The sequence below is a fragment of the Halictus rubicundus genome, chromosome 16, assembly GCF_050948215.1.
Source record: "Halictus rubicundus isolate RS-2024b chromosome 16, iyHalRubi1_principal, whole genome shotgun sequence".
NCBI lineage: Eukaryota > Metazoa > Arthropoda > Insecta > Hymenoptera > Halictidae > Halictus > Halictus rubicundus.
The window spans coordinates 5,005,166-5,019,564 of NC_135164.1; the positions used below are offsets into that span (position 1 = coordinate 5,005,166).

The 14,399-nt window shown below is 45.4% G+C and overlaps 1 protein-coding gene across 3 annotated transcripts in view; it reads left to right on the forward strand.

Moving 5' to 3' along the window:
* The first annotated feature begins 1,123 nt into the window (after positions 1-1,123).
* LOC143362078 (retina and anterior neural fold homeobox protein 2) overlaps positions 1,124-14,399 on the forward strand; it is a 55,424-nt gene continuing 42,148 nt past the window's right edge. For all 3 annotated transcript variants that reach the window (XM_076801917.1, XM_076801918.1, XM_076801919.1), the window contains exon 1: positions 1,124-1,961. In XM_076801917.1, coding sequence (XP_076658032.1) covers positions 1,787-1,961 — 175 coding nt within the window. In that variant the 5' untranslated portion in view covers positions 1,124-1,786. The remainder of the gene's footprint in view (positions 1,962-14,399) is intronic.

Consider the following 14,399-nt stretch of genomic DNA (forward strand, 5'->3'; position numbering starts at 1 on the left):
AAGAATGTTGCCGAGCGCCCGATGGCCCGCGCGTATTATTCGACCTCTGATCCATTTGGGCCTTACACGACCCGTTAAACCAATTCGGAAAAACGGTGCGAGCCGGGAGCAGCGGTGGTTCAATTATTCAACAATTAAACAGCATTCGTTGGCATAAAAGCGTGGAGGAAACCGCGGGCCCGGAAGCGAACATAATTCGGCGAAGAACAACGAGATTATACGAGCGGGCGACGGACGCAAGAGGATCGAGACGAAGCAATTACCACGAGAGAGCGAGGAGTCGCCGCGATCCCCTCTACGCGGCAACCGTGCGGCGGTGGTGCGCGAGGGTTAAACGGCTTAACGACCGTGAACGACTGTCTTCGAAAAATTGCTGGCGCAGGAGCCGGGGGGCTTGGCGCACGCACATCGACGGCGGGTAGAGAGCGAGCGGGTTAGCGCGCGCAAAGGTCCGCGGGTGCACGCGAGACGCTGCGCGGCGCGGCGCGGCGCGTCGCCGCCGGATCCAGAAGCGTAGGAGAGGCTCCGCGTAAGCGGTAAGCTTTACCTCATTTCTGGCAATTACAGGGAATGCCAGAATCCGCCGCAAGAATCAAGCCGCGCCGGTCGGTGAGCATGTGTGCCGTCGTCCCGCTCTGTGTATGCGGCGTCTATGTTCGCCCGTGCTGTGCTACCCCTCCTTGCGTGTGCATGCGCGCGCCCGCGCGCACACAACCCCGTTATAAACCCTGTAACCCTCGCACACAGGCGACCCGCCGCACACGCGCACCGGGTAGGACTCGAGCCGAGGAGAGCCGAGCCGGTGTACCCGCCGGTGTCACGGAAGCCCGACTAGAGTCCACCTCTTCTACCCCTGCGAATTAACCCCACCACCAGACCGCAAGGGAGGGTTAACCGGTGCCCCCCGCGATTGAGCACCACTGTCTCGCCATGTTCTCGGCTCCCGGCGCCGATTGGCCCGCCGGCCGTGCCGCGGCGCCTCCGATTCGCCGAGCGAAGCCACGCCTCGCCCAACGACGCATGGACCACCTCTTTCGGCCCTCGCCGAAGTAGTTGTGTGCAGCTACAACAAAGGCCACCCCGCCGAGCCGACAGCCGAGTAGTCCTCGTTGGCACGACGCACGCACAACAGTCTCTCGACCCTTGCCGGCGACTATTTTCTCAGCTTTTGCACCGCACTACCACGCTGGCACAGTGCGATCTGCGCTAGCTGGCTCGATGACCGTGCGAGGCGACCGTTCCCAGCGGACTGCGTGGACCCCGTGGCCCAGGATCGAAGGTACAACAGCCGGGATCCTCGAGGTGTGTAGTGTGTAAACCGGGTAGCAAACCACTGGTTCGAACAGCAAAGACAGAAAAGACTTGGTGCAATCTAACGTCGCCCCGGTGTCGACGGAGTTCTCGATGTGTCAAGGTGTTGTGCGTTGAGGATCAGCCATGAGACACGTTCCACCGGTGTTTCTAGCCGAGTGTTGACCGGACTGTCGGATAACAAAAAAAGGGAGGAACGTTTTGGAAACGCTTTGGGTCGTGGATGACCCGGTGGCAGCTGATTCTCAGAAGTTCCCGGTGGTTCGAAGAGTTCGCAGAAGATACTGCCGCGTGCTAGCGTGGTCACGTCCCCAGGATGTTTGCTCGGGCTGGGAACGCGTGTCCAGGACAATCGGTTCGTGCGTCGGTCGAGTATTAGTGCGTTGGAATAAGGATCGCTCGGGAGATCCTGTCGGCGCCGGGATCAGTGGCCGAAGTAGTATCGGATCGAGGGGTCGGACTTGGATTTTCGACGATGGACTCGCAACAGCTCGTCGAAACCGCATCACAGAACAGCCAGGACATCGTCCTGCCGAAACCTGCCAGCAGCACGCCCAGGCACAGCATCGACGCGATCCTAGGACTGGCAAACAACAAGAGAAGTCATCAAGAAATGGAGGATAGCGCTCGGGACACCCAGGAAAACACTGGTAACGTTTCTACTCCCTACTCGACACTCACACGTTCTTTCACAGACATTCTTTGCATTGTCTACTGGTATTTTCGGGTACCCAATGCTTTGTTCTTCTAATTTACACTATACAACAATCGCCTTGGGACATATGCGACAAGCGTAACTCGGTACATTAGGTGATAATACGATTGATTACCTCTCCTTTGTTAGAAACTACTTTATCACGATTGGTTTTATTGCAACATACACGAGTTAATAGCATTCAAATTTGTATTAGCCTTTTCCTTTGTTCGAGTCTCACAAGATTTGTTAAAGGCCACGCAAGTTTGGTATCAGCTTTATTAATCTCAATTAACTCTTTAAGCAACCCTTACCCGTCTCTGTTGTATTTTTATAAAATATTCATTATGATTGGTTTTATTACAACATACACGAGTTAATAACATTCAAGTTCAGGTACATATTTCATAAATTTTTATTAGCCTTTTCCTTTGTTTGAGTCTCACAAGATTTGTTAAAGGGCACGCAAGTTTGGTATCAGCTTTATTAATCTCAATCAACTCTTTAAGCAACCATTACCCGTCTCTGTTGTATTTTTATAAAATATTCAATCGTTGATTTAAAGCATAAAGCATCGATAGAAGTTCTAGGATCTACTGTGCAATTATGCAACAAGAATTTTATTTGAGATAGGTACAACAACGTGCAAATTCAAAGCGTTTGCACCGATTGGAATTATTTAAAAATATGGATCAACGATATTGTGGGAAGTAGTATGGCGCGGAGTATTCTGTCCGACGGGCCACGCACGAGCCTCGCGCGTCTCGGTTGCAACCCCTAAGCTACGAGCCTGGCCACAGGATCCCAAATCCCAAAACGGCTCAGATTACCCCTGGAGACTTATTAACAAAGCAGCTTCGATCAATCATTTCATCCAATTACCGGTCTCGATGTTATCAGTCGTTCTATTGCGGACTTTGATTCGACGCGCGTTGGTTCCCGCAAGCTTAAAATTTCCTGGGAAATATCCAGCAACAATCGAATCGCCTAATTTCTTTCGTAAACTTTGGCACACATCGTTAACACTTTATTCACGAGTCTCGTGAAAATGACCGACTCGAAATTTTTAAATTTACAATTATTAACCGCACAAGGGCACGCTTGTGAAGAGTTATTCAATAGATTCGTTTCTTTGAGTAGATATTACAATAAAATTGGCTGAGAATCGAAGTAACTAGAATTTTGATATTTTTACAACGCAACGTAAAATAGTCAGTTTTAGTGCTCCGCGAACCTAGTGTTGATCCGTCGTTCGATTACAGAATTTACTTTGACGCGTGTTGGTTGCAATGCTGCTTGAAATTTCCCGGGAAGTATCTGACAACAATTGAATCGTCTAATTTGTTTCATAGTCTCCGGGAGATTAGATCGCGGTGTCTCGAAAGTTTTCTTTTTGCCGACGCGGCTAATAAGTATTTGAGTCGATCAGAGAGCCTGTTATTAGCGACACCATCCCGATCGCGATTAATAGCGCGCTAGTTAAGCAAATTGCGATGACGGTGTAGATAATCCGCTCGTGAAAACCTTAATGTATCTTGCCCGGCGATTCCCGTAGCGCGACGCTAATTAGAGGAACGCATTAGTAGCGCGTTCGGCACCGCTCGCCTCGAGATCGGCGCTAGAAATCGGGGAACAATCGCGCGTCGCGTCGCGTCGCGTCGCGTCGGCGAGCACGCCGAGAGTTTCCCGTGGGGCATTTTCTCCTGATAGATTAAGCCGCGGCTCGTTTGTATAATTTTTCATCTGATTTGAATATCCGCCGCGGCCCGCCTTCTCTCGCGGGGGAATTAATAATCGCGAACAAGCGGGAATAATGAATAGTTGCGAGCGATTATCTAATTAGCGGAACAAAGTGGACGTTGTCTGTTTTAGAAACGTTGTTTCGTCGGGAACGATCGAATTTCGATCGGCGTAATTCGACGTAGCTTATCGCCGGAGAATTTATGCCTCGCTTTCTCGCGACTTATTAATTAAATTAGCGTCGGTTGCGGCACAATCTGCTGATAGCGACGGAATCGAAGTTAAATTGTAGGCCACTTTACGTTTCGTGCTCGCTTGTAGAAACGGCGGGTTATTGATCGGGCCTGTGTTGGACAATTTAGTCGAAGCTCGGGTTCTCTATGTACCAGATTTAATAAACTAATGCGATAGAGGGACACTTATCAGACGGAGCTGGTAGTTTCGTTCGAGCACTTCATCCGCTTCGTCGTAATCCTATCAGAGAGATTTACGACGAATCTACTTCGCAATCAGCTTCCGGCTCTGCTGTACATAAAATTGCACGCTACCATTTAGCACCGTCGAACTAGATTTCCCTAATTGATAAAAGTGCAGGAGGTTATTTTAGAAATGCTCGGGTGGACCGAACTGAAAGTCGAGCATTCGTTTCTTTAAATTATGAACGGAACTTTTGCCACAGTCAGGAAAAGAACATCGATGCTGAATGTTAAAATATACGTTAACTAAAACGAAAGAAGCAGTTTTATTAGTCGGACACAAATTGGAATTAAATGGGGTTTTGCTACTGTTGTTACTACTTCTTTTGATGTGCAGGCGAAACAAACGAATTTACAAATCTTGTAAAGAACAGCTTCAGAAGGGCTACAATTCAATACCAGACTCTACAATTTTTTTATTTCACACACACGCATCAGCAAGTTCGTGTTACTAGAAAATGGGAGCAATGGCCACCACATAAGAAGCAACCATGTTCATAGTTTGCGTAGTCTAGCTTCGTCCAGCATAGAAAAGTCTGATATAACTTCTGACCTTTCGCTAATTGATTTCGACCGAAGATTATTTAATTGGACGTGACACGAGGATAAGGTACATCGAAAGTAACTGCCTAAATGAGCCCACGAGCCTATGAAGCCCATTAAAAACTATCCCCTCTTAGACGGTCGTTCTTCAACCGTCGAAGCAAATTATCAAGTGATCTGCTGCATCAAAATTCTCCACATAATGCGTACACTGAAATTATGGTTCAATTTAAGGGTTGAACGCAGTTACAGCGGACCGTCCACACTGAACGAGCGAGCTCGGCCGTTTCAATTAGCACAAACAGTTTGCAGACCAACTATACCAATTAGCCGATCGGAAAACTTTGCGTTCGAACTTTCGGGAGCCAGGTTTTCCGTGATTCCTCCGTGTGTCGCCGTTATGCCAGCGGCGTTCGCAGGCGTCGGTTCCGAATGTAATTGAAAAATCGTTGGTATCGCGACGATCAGGCTGCCGGCGACATGCTAGCGGGGCACGTTCGCTAATTAGCAGCCCCGTAGACGAAGTGAAACGTAAACCGGCGCGGCTGCATCGGCCCGTCGAAACGCGTATACCCGATAATTCCAATTTCGAGGAGCCGAGGACGTCGTTGTTGTTGCAGCGGCGGTTCGACGGGAACGATCGCGACCACCGACTGTCGTTTATGATGTCACTGTTGGAAGTATCGTGCACGGCCGCACCCGTTATCGACGCAACACTTTCGGCCGGAAGGGTAAAAATCGACAAAACAATTTCGTACGGGCGCTGGCTCGCCTCGTTCTCTCCTCCTTCCCCCTCCCCCCAGGGGGGTTGCAACGAAAAAGAGACCAAAAGGGAAAAAAGAGAGACGGGTGTTCGAGGGTTCGCCGTCGAGTGGATCGAAGAGGAACCTCGCCGGGAGGGATGAGGAAAAGGGGGCGAGAGGGGGTCGACGAGGAGGAACGGGGTTCACCGCGCGAAATCGTCAACCATTCCGACTGATGGGAATTAGCGTGATTCGACGCCTCGGCCGGTTAAGGCCCGCTCTCGATCCTCTGTTTGCGATATATTAAGCTTCGTGTAATCTCGTTGGTCGCGGCCGGTGTCGATGATCGATAACTAAGCGTTTTTGCATAATGCACTTAACCGTTTGTCCCTGATGGACCCCTTGCTGCCTCGCAGCATTCTACGAACGGATTCGCTCTCGATATAGAGATAGTGGGGGAGAGGGAGAGAAAATTCGCGCGGCGAACAGAGTCGTCATCGGTGAGTCTCTGATTTATTTGACTGCTGTTGGCGTGCGTTTCGGGCCCCGAGCCTCCTCGCCTCCTTTCTTTCTGAGACGATTAACGTGTCGCGATCGGAATGCTCGATAGACCGGTCCTCCTTCGGCTGTGACGCGCGGAAGCGCGCACCCGGCTCAGATGGGCTCGATCGATTCGCGGGCAGACCAGAATATCGTCTTTGGGCGCTTCATTGTACGCAGAAACGATATCGCACCCACGCCGCAAATGCGACGATACTGCGAGGAAACAACCGTAATTTCTTAGGTATTCCTGCGAGAACGTTGCCAGACACACTACTTTGGCCAGCTATGAACATCTCATTCGTTTGTCTTCTGAATTTGATCGGTGAAGGACAGTTGTGTCGCTCTTCTTGCATTATTTCGCACTGTGCTGCACTCTACAAACACGGGTTATTATTAGCTGCGTCCTGATATTCGATTTTCCAAGGTTCAAAAGTGCAAGTGAAGAAAAAATACATTTGAATCCGTTTTGCGAGGTTTGATCTATCTGTTCGTAAACTTGGCCAACGAAATATTGGGTAATTACGTTCGTAAACAGTTTTACAGTTTTCTTAACGTAAATCTTCTCTTTCTGTTGTCGACCATTTTTCGAATAATATATATCCAAAGCAATCGGTTTGCTAAATAGTTCCTCGCGGATGCATCTTTACAATCTCCATATTCGCGAATTGAAAATATTAGAATCCGTATTTCATCGTAAATTAAAAATATTAAAATTGTGTGCTCAGACCACAAGAATTGTATTAGGTTGTTAGAATGGTTGTTAATAATGTTTTAAAGAAGCGAATGGTACGTATGAATAAGTGAAAGTTTAGAAAGAAGTAAAACATAATCAGAACATTGAACGTGCGTGTTTATATAAGCGAAAGTTTAGGAAGTAATACAAATGTAACAGTAAAGTAATCAATAGTCAAGATGTAATATAAAAAGTATTTTTGAAAACTGAAGTAAGATTTCCTTCGTCGACTAGAAGATTATTTGTACGAAACGTCGAAATATAATATTATTCATTTTAGAAATTTGCCAAATTAAATGGATGTAGAAACATCCGGAGTTCATTTTTCGCTTTGTTTTGTTAATGAGCACGTATTGAGCTCGATCTGATTCCTGCAACTAAGTAGCAACGCATTTCCCGGAAAATGATTTTCAGAAACTCGATGGATATGCAAGAAGCACGCCGGTCTCAGTAGCCATCGTCAAACGTCGGACGTGACAATCTTGGAAGTAATTAATGAAGTTGGATTAGCGTTCGTTATCTTGAATGTTGTCACGAAAAAAGGGATTCCGCGGGATACGTACCGTGACGACTATGATCGATCATTATTCTCTACTAGCTTAGAGGTTACCTATTGATATAGTACTGCAACATTAGATATTTTGCATTAGAGTTTGTAGGGGTTTTCGGGCCAAGGAAGAAACTGTTTTGTTGTCAGAAGACTGACTGACAATTCTCTTCAGCAAATAAGTTGGAAGCTAGCAAAGAAATAAACAATCTCTACAAGAATTTTTTGATGGTGCACTAGTTGTAGTTGAATCCAAGCAAACGCGATTTAAAAAATCATCAAGTGAACATCGTGCATGATTTGCAAAGTGATTACAAGCTCCCTCGCACCGTAGATTTATCAGCTTCCATTGAAAATGGAATAATTCGATCTCGAAAAATGATTTTCCTCGGTTTTCTTTGCCGGAGGATGCTCGCGAAAGATAAATCATGTGTTCCGCGCGTAATCGAGTCACTTAACTCGCTTATCGGCGGCCAGTTCAGGAAACAGGGGCCCGGTCCATCTCCGTGACGAGAAAATTGAATGGAGAAATCAAGTAGCCGCGCGAAACAAGAAGAAAGCACGATCGCTGGGGCCCCTCCCCCGAAATAAAATGAAAAAGAGAAGGACGGTTGCTTAGTCGGAGCCCGGTCTTGTCCCGCTAATCGAATTATCATTAATTATGATACCGTCCCGCGAGAAAGAAGAAAAGGTAAAAGGCAAGGTCGCCCTCCGCTAATAAGTATGACGGAGGTGAGGGGAGGAACGGGCGGGTAGAGGGGCGGGAAAAAAAAAGAGATAGATGGAAGCGGCTTTAAGTCAGTCGCTTCTTAAGAGCTGAATTGACGTGTCTACTAATGGATCGCGCCTGCCCCATCTACTTTCTTCTACAGCCTCTTTTTCATCCTCCTCTTCTTCCATCTTATCTTCCTCCTCCTCCTCCTCCTCCTCCTCTTCATCGTCTCCTGCCATCGCGTTGCCCGGCGCGGCTACCTTCGTAGGTTTAAAACGGATCTGTTATCCCTGTCGAAAACCTTCTGACCGCGACCGAGTCATTGGAAGAATTTATTAAGTTATTAAAAGTGAAAGGCTGTTGTGAACTTTTGCTGGCTGCCCGCGCCCAGCCCAGCTCTTGGTGTCTTTAATAACCGGAATGCTTGCAGGGCACCGTAATTAGGGTGGGGAGGATCGTAGATGCAGCTGATTGGCTTTCAACGTGCTATTAACCGGTAACAATATGGATTCCTGAATCGTTCCAGCGCACCGGTGCCCGACAGAAGCACTCGGCTACCCGTTCTACTCGGGAAATGCACTCGGTCCTGTACGTTTCCAATCAACAAGTAGAAAAAGCGGCGCAACCAGACACGAGCTGACTCCTTCTGACGCCATTTCTTATGAATTACTCTGCACAGAAGTCAAATTAACGCGAGAAAGGTTCGCAGGTCGTTGCGGAGCGCTCACGCTTTGATCCTCGTTATTATTAAGCAACATTCCCGAAGGGAAACAGAATTTTCACAATCTTTTTACACCCTTGTTTGATTTTCTTCGCAATATTAAAAATTCGTCGATTTTCGAGTTGTTAAATTTTTGCTGCGTTAGTCTTCGCTTCTGTGTACTGCTGATTCTATACATTAACCGCTTTGTTAATCTCCTAGGTATAACTCGGTGTAATAAATTGTTTATTGTTCAATGAGTCTTCTCTATATTACAACGTCGGTAAAACAATTTTTCTAAACAGGGATGTTTAAGCAGTCAGTACTTGATTTTTAAAAACGAATGGATGGGACTTCAAATCTTCAAGTCGAGAGACAAGAAATAAATCTTTTACTCAATTTCTAATAAATCCATAAAAATAGACACTTGCACAAAATTTGTCTGGGTGCTTGCGATTGAAGATTCGTTAAGCGGACGAATCGTTGAAAAGCAACAGAAAGGGGGACCGTAGGAGGTAACGTTAAATGTACCGCAATCAATCTTACCTCGTACGCGAGCCCGCGGACTAATGTACTTTCAAATTTCATTAATTTCTCGGCGCATAATGAGCCGGCCGGCGAACGAATAACTTTCCTTAACGCCGCGCGATAATGCCGCCGCGGCTCCGCGTCGTAATTGCATCAATTCCTTGGTAATTCGCACAATTATCCTTTCTGATTTTCCGGCCGGTGCGGCCACTAACTGCTCCTCAGCACGCTTCCAATTAATCACGCGCGGCCTTCGCCGATCCGCGCGTAATTCGAGCACGATTAATCGGGTTGTCTCCGCGGAAATTGTCTCCGGGCACAATCACTATTTATTCCCCGTCGTCGGTCCGCCCAAAAATTGCGCTCCTTTCGCCCAGAGAGCCCAATTTTTGCGAGCTTGAACCAAATTGTGCGCGACGGTTTCAGAAATGCACATGCACTATCACTGAAATTGGAAAAATTGTAAGCAAAAACTTAAAATTAACATCAAAGTATAAACGGAAAAACGAAGGAATGTTAGAAAAGTTTCTTTTCTATTTCCATTGAATTTTATCCCACAGAATCGAAAATTATTTTTATTTTTTAAAGAATTTGTATGTGCCATTGCAAGTAAAAACGTTTCAATTACTGCGGAAACGAAGCAGTTATTGGCTCCCAGTGCAAAAGCGTGGCGTCCCTCCCACGTTCACCCTAATTACCAAAATTGCATCGATGGCTTGTCGGTCAGGTTTGAACAGGTGAGACGCCGTGTACACGGAGGTGACGTACGTAAGCAACAACGGAAGAGCAGTGAGTTAATGGAGGAAAAATGCTGCCACTGAAAGGAATGGCGGAATTAAAGCGGCCGGGGTAGAGGTAACGGCGTCGCGGCGCTCTGGAACGCCGCAGGTAAAAGTGCTTTGTTAGGGGGAGTAATTTCGATCGCGTGACAACGGCAGCGCAGCGGCGGGAGAGGAAAGAGGCGCGGGCAATTACGTGTAATTTCATACCCATTTATTGCGAGGATAGCTCGTTTTTCGACTGGTTTTCGAGCCTCGCTAACGGCGATCCGCCGAATCGATAGAACTCGAAGCGAGCCGGTTATATCGAATTAATCGATGACTCGTATCGCTGACGATCAATTTCGATCCGGCAGCGTTGCCGCTCCGGACTGGGACGCCGAATCGATCGTCAACGCCGTCGCCTGTATGTGGCCGGCTACTTCGCAATTATTTAAACATTCATTTTTCCACCGGCCCAGCGAGCGATTGCGTCCACGATCTTTTTAGGTTTCTTCGAGTCACAGAAGTCAATTTTTGATTCAGTAAAACGCGAGAGGGATCTTGAGGAATTAGTTAGGGGAATTTTTTCAACTAAGTAGTGGACGGTGGATTTTGTGGAACCGTGATGGAAATTACTAGACGTAACTTAAAACAGTAAAAAAATTAAAATGGTAGAAGAAACTCGGTTTCACCTCTCTGAGGGGGAGATTATTTTTTCGTAAGACGAGTGAATGTTTATTAGATCGCGAGAGGACTCATTCAGGTTTATTTATTGTTAGCTAAAAAATTCCCCACTCTTCAAAATGGAGGTGCTTGCCAGGAACTGTGAAGGAAGTAGTAAACATTGATTTTTGTAGCTTCCTTGCCTGCAACGAAAATTGAAAAAGTTATTTTGCTTTGAAGGGTGCAGGAAGACATTTTGGCTGAGCGAATGTACAAATGGGTGGTTATCGGTGAATTGCTGAGGGCACATGATCAAGTGAATCTTGGCGGTGCTCAAAGGGTGAAATAGTAGTTTTGCGAGCGAGGTTCTCAAGTCGATACGCGGCATAACACCGATCGCTAATCGCCCAATCACGGGTAACATCGGGCTGCACGAACGCCTCCTCGGCTTCCTGTGTCTCCGCCAACCCCCGTTTAACCCCTCTGTCTGTGCCTGTATGATGTGTCTCATTGGATTCGTCTAGGTATGGAGACCCGTCTGCTATCGATCACGAAACGTTTCGGTATCCGAGCGGCGAAATAGCTTCCCCGACGCCCGGTGTACGATTGATCGACGACACCTGTGCGCCAATTACCACTCGTAGGCTTTGATCCAACGGTAATTCGGTTAAATCGGCGCGGCTCTCGCTTGTTCCCGATCACCTTGCTCCGTCTACGATTCTTCCCGGTTTCCTCCTCATTTTTACCAGCATTTAAACGCGCTTGCAAAATTCTCGATCACTCTTACAAACCTGTGCACACGACTTAACCCTCATGCCAATAACCGTGTACCCGCTATCCATTTCTTTTGTCACTTCTTTAACATTTTTATTCAGAAATGACAAAATTATTTTAGATTTTTATGTTCTCAATTTGTTACAATTTGTGACAATTTCACTATAAGACCCTGTTACGTCTATTTATTCAAACTGAGAACAATAGAAATTATGTTAATAGTCATTTGAAAATGTAGGATTCGGGGATAATAGTTTCTAGATAAATTTTTCAGTGGCGTTACAGAAGGTAAATCAAGTTGCAGAAATAAAGCGAAGGGTTGGATTTCCAGCGACAAACATTGCAGGCTAGAATTTTTTACCCCAAAATCTGCTGTCATTATCAGCGTTTTATTTCCGTCATATTCGACGTAGATTCCGTCAATCTTTTGCGACAGTGAAAAGATTATCTTGGCCACCGCAAATGGAAAATCAATTTCAGAGTTCGACTATACTAATTTTCGAATAACTGCCTTTCCAGTAAAAAAAAAAAACAAATAATCTCTTTAGTCCGAATGGAAAATCTGTATCGAATGTCTCTGCGAAATTTGAAAAATACTTCCAGTTCTAATTCAATAAAAATACAAAAACCAATAATATCTGGATGTCAAAATTTTGTGAAAATAACCACATTTCAAATTAACTCTTCAACCTCTTGACCGGCGACGAAAAAATTTGGCGTAGCAATTATTCAAAATAGGATACTCATTAATAGACTGCGGTTTCTTTATTTGCAACAGAATTTTCTGCGTTAATTGGAAGAGATAGCAAATAGACATTTCGTTCCCTTTTTACCACTAGATCTAAAAATAACAAGAATGTATCTATCCAAATTTTTAGCCATTCTTATCAAGATATGAAACCGAAGAAATAAATTTATTGAATAATTCCTGATGGATGCATCCTGCAATCTCAGTAATCGCAAATTTAAAATATTAGAGCCCCATATTTAATATAAAATATTACGGTCCCGTGAATCTAATGTTAATCTAGTATCTAAATAGCAAATCGTACCGGTGTCTTCGAAGCGATTGAAAGCCTAAAAGCAGCGTTGCAGCAGAGACTGCTCCCGCTGTTTCTGAGAGTGTGAAAATGTACTCCCCACGGAGGCAGAAATGATTCTCGAGTGGAAGCTAGGCATTATCATTGAAGATCTACGCTGGATCGAGACGTGCACAGACTGTCGTAGACAGAGAGTAGGTTGAGTCCGGCTCAGAAATGCGTGTACGCGAGAATTCGTGTTCGTGCTTGCGCAACGTCGATGGAGAGATTGTAATAAGCATCGCATGCCTGGGAACAATTAAATTATTAGTAGGTACATTGTGCACGGCGGGGTGTTTTATTGCATGGCGTTCTACCCCGGCCTGCTTTCCAGGATTCGCTCCCTGCGGGCTCGCCAACAATTCTCCGAGGGCGCAAAGATTTCTCGAGATGAAACCTCTCGGCCCTTCCCACAGGCTTCTGAAACTCTCAACATCGCAAACACTGCCAAAAGCTCTTCAAAAATCAAATCTCCCGACAGGAAACAATTTTCTAAAATTAATCAAATGCAAGTTCCACTGTCGAACACAACTTAACATTTCTGAACTTCTCGAAACTGTCCGCAAACTAGTTTCACTTCGTGTTAATTTTCTTAAGATACTTTGTAAACATTCATATCGGTATCAACTTTCACTGATTTATACTGACAAATTAGCCGCTCATAGGTCAAATCGATTATCCACCTGTCTTACATTTTGCTGTAAGTGACAAACCACTTGATCGATGGTTAACCGTTAGCTGCACAAATTAATTCACAGCCTTTTCTTCGCGAATTTGTGTTGATCATAGGCAAACTTAATTTAAACTTGATTTAAAATGAAATTGCTGTTGATTGATCGTGAAGGCCTCGAATTAATTTGTATACTTAATATCTCCATTCTCAACGTGAGTTTCTAGGCTTGAACCATTGATTGACGAGCATTGAAAAAATGTTTAAAAATCAATGCACATTACCTCATCCTGTGCCTTTTATTTTGTCGAGTTTGTCGGTTTAACAATATTCTTCGTTTACATTGAAATTGTTCCATCAATTTTCTCGAATTTGTTGACATAACACTAATTTTCTTCAGATTCAATTTTCTTCGTGCCAATCGTAATTGCATCAGTTGTCAAAGCGGAACGAAGTCGTGCAAAGTTTTTACAAACGATGGATCCCTTTTTTTGCTGTAATTTTTTGATAGGAAAACAGGATTTTCCTTGTAATGCCTGACGAGCGTTGGCTACTCGTTGGAGATTGAAAGAACAACAAGAAAGTAGGCGAAGGATGAACGCGCGGATAGAAGAGGGTGCTCGTAGAACGTGATCTCTCGATTCCCGATTGGCGAGAGTAGAGTATCAGGTTCGTCGATTATTCACGTACCGGTATCGAATTATTAAATTGTCAAAGCTACGACAAGAACGGGGAGGAAAAGAGAACGAAAGAGGGTAAGAGAGAGAGAGAGAGAGAGAGAGAGAGAGAGAGGGAGAGAAAGAGAGAAAGAGGGAGAGCAGCAGCGTGTCTTAAGAACGCTCGACGAAAGGCTCTTAAGCTGTCATCAAGTTCTTGCAACCGGGATAAAATTTCCTTCTAAATGGGTCAACGTTCTGGCAATCATCTCGAGCGGGTTAATTGGAACTGTATCGAAGTTAGAAATTATCAAATCGAGTAAAGCCGACTTGCTCGTGCTCGTCGAAATCGAATGAACCGCTGGCTGACGTTTAATCTAACCGAATAGACCGAAAACTGAACTGATAAGGAGAGATACGCGTCGATCTCTAATCATCTGAATAACATCTGATACACACTCCTAACGTTTAAATAACAAATTTTGAGCAAATAGGGATAATTTATCAAATGTAAGAAGAAACGTCA